The sequence below is a fragment of the Epinephelus lanceolatus genome, chromosome 19 (assembly GCF_041903045.1).
Source record: "Epinephelus lanceolatus isolate andai-2023 chromosome 19, ASM4190304v1, whole genome shotgun sequence".
Taxonomy (NCBI): domain Eukaryota; kingdom Metazoa; phylum Chordata; class Actinopteri; order Perciformes; family Serranidae; genus Epinephelus; species Epinephelus lanceolatus.
In genome coordinates this window covers 8,723,637-8,731,749 of record NC_135752.1, presented here as the reverse complement: position 1 = coordinate 8,731,749, position 8,113 = coordinate 8,723,637, and the positions used below count along the sequence as shown (strand labels likewise).

At 38.5% G+C, this 8,113-nt stretch overlaps 1 protein-coding gene across 1 annotated transcript; it reads right to left on the bottom strand.

Moving 5' to 3' along the window:
• Positions 1-726: 726 nt before the first annotated feature.
• Positions 727-7,144, bottom strand: spra (sepiapterin reductase a). Its single transcript, XM_033646188.2, has 3 exons — positions 6,748-7,144; positions 6,051-6,341; positions 727-2,397 (listed from the first exon to the last, which is right to left on the bottom strand). Exons 1-3 carry the CDS (start codon positions 7,067-7,069, stop codon positions 2,207-2,209), a joined length of 804 nt encoding a protein of 267 aa, XP_033502079.1. The 5' UTR covers positions 7,070-7,144; the 3' UTR covers positions 727-2,206.
• Positions 7,145-8,113: the final 969 nt, after the last annotated feature.

Below are 8,113 nucleotides of genomic sequence, written 5' to 3'. Positions count from 1 at the left end.
GTGTGCAAAATATGGTCTGTCATTGTGCGGCCAGTCGGATGTATTGCCAACTTCAAAGAAACAGCATTAGAAATGGCTTGTGGTTATGGAATGAACATTCACTTTATGGGCAACAGTTCTGGTGAACTAAATGTCAGAAACTGTCTCAGAGAAGCTCATCAGCACACTCGTCGTCCACACCAGGGTCTTCATCTGACAGCAGTTTGTCATTGTAGCAGACTTGTGTGGTTGTGAGGCTGCTTGGATGTACTGTCAAATTCAGGGAAACAACACTGAAGACGTCTTATGGTAGTAAAATGAACATTCAGTTGAGGGGAAACAGCTCTGATGGACATTCCTGCAGTCAGCATGCCAATGGCACAAAACTCAAAACTCTCAACATCTGTGTCATTGTGCTGTGTGATCAAACTGCACATTGTATTGCCCTTGTATTGTGACCATCCAAAGGCACACCTGTGTAGTAATATACTGTTCGATCAGCATCCTGATATGCCACACCTGTCAGGATTATCTTGGAAAAAGAAAGGTGCTCACTAACATGGATTTTAACAAATTTGGGACAAAATTTGTGAGAAATACATCTCTATAGTGCAAAAAAATTCTAAGATATTTAACTTCAACCTGGGAGCAAAAACAAAAGTGCTGCATTTCATTTTTTCAGTGAACATTATCAAGTTGAAAAAAAATTACTTGGATAACAGTCTCAAGTAAGCACATACAAAGCAATAATTTTCCATCTACTTTTATATAAAAATAGCAAGTCATACATTGAGCAATGTGTGAAAAATATTTGTCATGTCCACATTTTTCTCTCACATATTAATATACCTAGGCTCAGGGATTACAGAAGCATGTAACAGACATCACAACTAAAAATCTGCAACCCCCAGACTTCACTATAATTAATAGGACACAGATTGGGGTCAAAGCACAATAAGGACATCATCTTCAAATGACAATATCAACTGGTAACATAAACATACTGCAAACCGTTTAAGGGAGACCGTTCTGACAATACAAGCACTTCATTAAATAAATATTATCACAAATCGACATGAAATCAACCAAAGAACAGAGGACAGTATTACAGATCAGGCTGGTCCCATAACATTTGAAATAACCCTGTGAAATAGATTATGCCAGAGGCTCCGTCCCCTCAAATATGACACACAGCAGAGCACCCAACTGGTCTGGTTCTGATTAATGCTAATGGAAAGATGAAGGTTGTGGGGAAACACAGATCTGGCCTAGAAAAACTCTGTTTTCTTTTTTGGTTGTGGTTTCTTTACAATATTTTTATTTTATCTTATTTTTTTTTCACATATATTACAGTTCCTGATTTATAGTTTTGGTATTTCATTAAAGCATTTATTAATCACAGAGGCCTAGTGGTTAAGACACCTACCTTTTAATGATGTAATTCTGAAAAGGAATCTCTGTTGTATATTTTATTTCCCTGCATAACCTGTCTATGGCTCTACTATCACTGTATAATTAAGGCAAATCCCCCCTAAAAAAGAATTAAGACTTTTTCTCCCTCCTGCTGACAACAGTTAGCCATGAACAAGCGTTCCGTTTAAGAACAGAACTGATGGGTTTTTTAATTCAGTCTCTATGAACTAATTTAAGTGACAAGAAATGAAAAGGCTTAATGCCATGTGTTTAAAAATTGGTAGTGTCCCACAGCTGCATTACATGTGAGCTGGAGATGACTTAATATGACAGAAGCATCTGAAATAAAGCACCAGAACATCTACAAATGACAAGTGTCTCGAGGTCTTGGCGATGCTCAGAGCAGCCATCTTCATACCCACTACCATGTCTTTTTCAAATTGTGTTCCTTGACACTTTAATGCACCTACGTATATGATATGAAAATTTCAGACTTTAGCAACTTATAATTGTTCTTTATTTTAGTGTATACAGACTGCAGCTTCACTGGCCATAGGGATGAGTAAACTTCTGGAATGTTTCAAATGTAAATTTGATGAACGTTAGTTTGATTGGTCAGTTTAAAAACAGAAGGCTACAACCTACAGAGTTAAGACTGACAGTGCAATTCAAGTAAACTATTAACTTTTTCCACATTAACCTGTAGTATTGGAGGTAAGCAATTATTATAAATCAACAGATTTTTCAGTTGAAATCAAGGCACATAGAAATAATCTGGCCCAATGCTAAATGGCTGTAAGTACTCCTGCTGCACCTAGACGTCGTAGATATCGATGTGAGCTCCAGATGTGTAGTTGTCTTCCAGCAGCAGCTTCATCAGCTTGGCACAGGACGCCTCACAGGTGAGCAGCTGGCCGTGAGCATACATGTCTGAAAAAGACTTCCTCAGGTTGGGATCAGCTGTTTTGGATCTGGCCACCATCTGCATGGCTGTATCCAGAGGTCCTGCTCCAACACAGAGGACAGAGATGAATAGAGTTCAAGGGTTAACAACACAACAAACACATTTGTCTGCAAAGTAGGGAGGATGTGCAGAGTGGCCGTATGGCTTATTGCTCTGCTTTAGTGGTACAAAGGCACAATAAATTCTAATAAATGTAACATTATATTTTGAAGTTGTTGATAGAAATATTGAAGACTGCCACTAACAAATCCCCACATAAATGTGAAATAAGACATTACTAAATAAATGATCGTGAATAAATACAGAAAAAAATATAATAATACTTTTTTTTTTTTTTTTAACCTTTATTTAACCAGGCAAGTCATTAAGAACAAATTCTTATTTACAATGGCGGCCTGGCAAAAGGTAAGAGCCTCTTGAGGAGAAGGGGACAGGGGTTAGAGGGGTATCAAAAGATAAATAAATACAATCAAGACTCCAATAAAGTTTTCAAACTCAGCTCATTATCATCAAAATATTATTTCATCCTAATTTTTCTGATAATGAACTATTATTATTATTAATACTATTATTTTTTTATTTCATCACAAACTATTTGTCTGTAAAATCAAGACAAATCATTAATATTTTTTTTTCATTGTCTGAATCAATATTAAGGGTTAAATGGATGGATTGATTAGATCTATTTTAACTATGTATTCATCTGTAAAATCTTCATTTATCCTGAAATTTTCAAATATTAAATACTAGGAATGTAAGATCTTATTAAAATGAAATATCGCCGTTGGCCTGAAAAGAACATTTCTGCCAACATGACAGGCCGATAAGATAACTCTTAAACTATGGGACTTAGTTGAACTAGGTCAAATTTGCCTTGGTTTTGGCTAATGTCAGGGTTGTCCTAGGGAGACCATCATCCAAGCCTATTTAAGTGGGATCAATTTTACAGTTCTCTTTAAAAATGTTAGATGAAAATAAGTATGGCATGTTTTACATGTAACCTAAGTTAAGTGGTTTTCTTATGTTCCCCAGTGTATATTTTGAAAAGCATTGTATTTTATGTCTGCATCTGCCACCAGGGCCATCACAATAAGATCAGGCATCATAATATGTAAGGTCCACTACAGGAGAGACTTGATGTTCTCTGCAATTGGTGGAAATACATATGTGCATATATGGTGTAGGCATCGGCAATCAACCAAAATAAGTTGGAAAATATGGACATAAGGGATATTGGCAAAAATCCAACATGAATTCCTACTAAATACTTATTACTGAATTCCTTTTCATGTAAATTGCTTGATGAATAAGTAATAATAATAATACAGTTATATGTTATCCTATCCTATTATCCTACTATTAAATGGAGAAACCTCTGTCCCTCCATCCTTCCTTCTGTCATCATCCGTTTTCCTCCTCACTGCTTTGACCTACTTCTCTGAACTTGCACATAGGCTTTCATCTTGGTCATGTGCAGACAGTCACGATGCCGTTTTTGCATTTTTCCCACATTTCTACTGTTTATATTCGCTTTTCCACTACCCAGTCATACTGTGAGCACCATTAGCAGTGCGAGCTGCGCATGCGCGGAGACCACTTGGGACATGCACTTTCAAGCACCAACACTTGCTGAAGACTAAGGTAATTATTTTACTGAACGAACGCACGTCTGTGTCTGTGTGCGCGAGCCAGCCATTATGTATTTTCACTTTACTGACATTAGCCTACAAACATTACAAACTAAACATTGTGCTGTGCACTTTGCACTGTTTCTTTCATTATTTCTCCGTCTTGCGTGTATATGTGTGTACCTGTGTGTCCGCGCATGGCCCCGCGCACGCGCGTGCCTCCGTGCCGTCAGCCAAAACTATGCTCCACGTATTTTGCCATAAAGCATGTTTCTAAATACAGTGTGCATTGTTTGTCTTACATTAATATTTATTACACAGTGCATTTACAGTGCTCTGATTTTGCATCTCCTCTAATATACTGTTTTTGATTTCTTATTCCTCTATACATAGCACATCCCCGGGTATGGACTAGTTAAAAGTCAATTAATTAATTATTTTAGAACCTCTTGCGTGGCTCTTTGAAGGAAAAACTTTACCCACAAAATGACCATTTGTACATCAATTAGTCAAGCTGTGTTACCTTGAATTCATAAAAAAAAAAAAAACCTTTGTTTTTCTCACGTCTCCACAGAAAATGGTGAATGTATTGATATATTGATTGACTGGGGACCAAGTTTAACAACAGCAAAACTATATCAAAACATCTGTTTACAAACTTTCACACAACTGGTGCAGTATAACACAAGTAGGGGTGAGCGATACAGCCCTACAATAATATCACAGTATTTCAGAAGTTTTTTTTGCGATAACAATAGTTTTTGATGATATGACTTATTAGTAATACAATGTATTATTAATATAAGAACACAGAATTGCAACAAAATTAAGTGATATAGTTTTACATGTCAACCTAACAGTTAACCTTCAAATATTCAGTAAAAACTAAACAAAATGATCTCTCATTTCTTTAGTTTGTGAATAACAACAGTAACTCAGAGTGAGATTCAGATTCTGTCAACAATATCAATAGTACAACAAAAATAAAATCTACCACAAATTACAAATTTAAACACTTCCACACACAAAAAATGTACCCTGGGATCTATATATAAATAAGCAGGCGAGTTCATTCCCTTTCAGCAAAATCCTACATGACTGAGTTGTTTTTTTTCCCACCTGGACCTTTATGCTCTGCAGGGTGTTATGCTACCATAACTAGCCTACTGCACATTCACATATATGTAGTTTTTTGTTGAGCCCCAAGCATCACGTAGGTTTACATTACCAAAGGTTTATAACACAATCACTTGATGACACTGACTCCCATGTGTGCACAGTGAGAGAGGAGAGGGAGAGACACTGTGCTGCTGCCAGAAGAGCCGCTGAATGAGTTCACTCTGAGTGGTAAGTCGCTAAAAGAGTCTGAGAAGTCCGGGACTGTTCATAAAACATTAAGGACATCCAGACCTAACAACGCCACAGTTTATTCCACACTTATGCATCTGCTCCTCTTTTTGGAACCAACGTGGAGTCAGTAATAATTCTGCTTTCAGCCATGTATGTTGTTGCCGTGGTTAACAGTATGACGTCAATATGTCAATAAGTTGAAATATTGTGAGTAGCTTATCACAATATGAATTTTTCATATCATATTAAAAATTATACTGGTATTATCGTAAACGATATAATATGGCACACCTTAGTCATGTGCTCAGTACTTCCTAAATACATGCATATTCACTGTGTTTTTAGGTCTCCAATCAATCAATATATCAATAATTAAAGGGGACACTGAATGATAAACTGATGTGCTAATGGTCATTTTGTGGGTGAAGTATTCCCTAAAGTCCTTCATATTTTCTCAACCCTTGAAAGTGTTTGAAATAGTGTTTCTGGTTGGATTCCCACCTTGCCACTAGGATGTTTTAATTTAAAAAAAAGGTAAAGGCAACTTAAAATGTAGGACAAAGAAGAAATGATGCTGTGGGTAAAACTGGTTTTACTGGACTGCTCAGTATCACGACTCCTTTAGGAAAACCTCATTCACCTCCTCCTGCTCAGCTTCAGTCTCAGACTGACTGGTTGCATTTAAATGGAACAAGCACAAACAGGCAGTTTCTCACCTGGAGAGTAGCTGAGCACCCGAAGGTCTGGCTCCTCTTCTGCCAGCACCCTGAACATCATCTCTCTGGCAGCCTTTCCTGTGCAGTACAGCACCCAGGAGCGGAAAGGCTGCAGGGCGCACAGCGAGGTGATGTTGATGACGGTGCGCCGAAGACCTGGACGCTGTGGAAAAGCCTGCACAACGCTGGCTGTGAGGCACAGGGAGGAGCTGACATTGAGGGACAAGTAAGAGTCCACCTCAGCCATGTCGGTGAAGCTTTTGGCATAGCGAGACACATCACCTAGAGAGGCTGGGAGACAGGAAAGAGGTGTTAGTGTGTGTCCTCATCCTCATATATACTTGTGTTTTCATTAACTAGTGGTCAAGTCGTAAGTTTTGTGACTTGAGTCCAAGTCATGTGACCTGAGCCCACACCTCTGGACCTCACAGTCAACAGTTTTTATCAAAACTCCTTTTTTCTACTTAAGACATAGTCCCTAAACTGTAGGCTACACTAGATGCTGCTGTTGACAGAATGCTGCGAACACCACAAATTAAATTCCAGTCAGATCCAAACAACAATTGTCTGCACAGGGAGGCCCTTTAAAAACGTCTCTCCAACAATTAGTTGTTCGTTTCAATTTTAACATATGCACTGGAAATGTTACTGCAACTAAAAGTACTTTACATAATTAGCTCTACAGGTGTCTTCTTACCAGCGTTGTTGACCAGTATGACGTGATCTATATCCTCAGAAAAGGCCTCTTTAGCTGCTCTGACGATGCCCTCCAGTCCTTCCATCTGACCCACATCTGCCACCACACACTTCACCACCAGCCCCGCTCTGCCTGCCTCCGTCTCGGCCAGCTCCGCCTGCAGAGCCCGCAGCTCATCACCGGAGCGGGCCGTCAGCACGAGCACCGACCCCGGCTTCACCAACCGAGACATCTCCCTCGCTACAGTCTGGCCGAAGCCTCTGGAAGCCCCGGTGATGATACAGAGCGCACGGCCCAGGTCTGTAGCCTCGGTGGATGTCATGGTTCTATACAGTGCAGAGGAGCCGTGTTGGTGTTCTTCTTCTGTGATTTCACCAGCGTAGAAAATCCACTTGTTGCCTTGTCGCCATCTCCCGGTTTCACAGTCATTCACATGCATTACATGAATCACGAGATGCAGTGTCATGGTTATGAAAACTTTTTTTCAACTTTTGGCGAAGGTGCTCTTTTTTATTATTATTATTATGGAAAAGATCCTTAAATAGCATTTCAATAGATTTTTATCCCATAAATGCAACAGGTGGGTGATTAACTTTTATTTTGTTCCATTATCTACAGTGCTGGGGAGTAGTTACATGCAATTTAATTGTAATCAATTACAATTACTGAGGAAAAATGTTGTCATATCGCATTTCTAATCAAAATATTGCTGATTACAAAAAGGTTACATCTGAATATATAATATTTTCTGTAAAAAAGTTTAGAAAGTTTAGATGTAGAATATAGCCTAATATTCTTTATGTTGCTTTGCATCTTTTTCACCATGCAGGAGTGTCTTCCTTTGGCATAGCCTTTTTCTGGACTTTCTGTCTTTCTAGCTTTATTATCCGGTTTAAAACATGTAACACAGAAGTTTAAGTAGGCTATACACACACACACACACACACACACATACAGTACAGGCCAAAAGTTTGGACACACCTTCTCATTCAATGCGTTTTCTTTATTTTCATGACTATTTACATTGTAGATTCTCACTGAAGGCATCAAAACTATGAATGAACACATGTGGAGTTATGTACTTAACAAAAAAAGGTGAAATAACTGAAAACATGTTTTATATTCTAGTTTCTTCAAAATAGCCACCCTTTGCTCTGATTACTGCTTTGCACACTCTTGGCATTCTCTCCATGAGTTTCAAGAGGTAGTCACCTGAAATGGTTTCCACTTCACAGGTGTGCCTTATGAGGGTTAATTAGTGGAATTTCTTGCTTTATCAATGGGGTTGGGACCATCAGTTGTGTTGTGCAGAAGTCAGGTTAATACACAGCCGACAGCCCTATTGGACAACTGTTAAAATTCATAT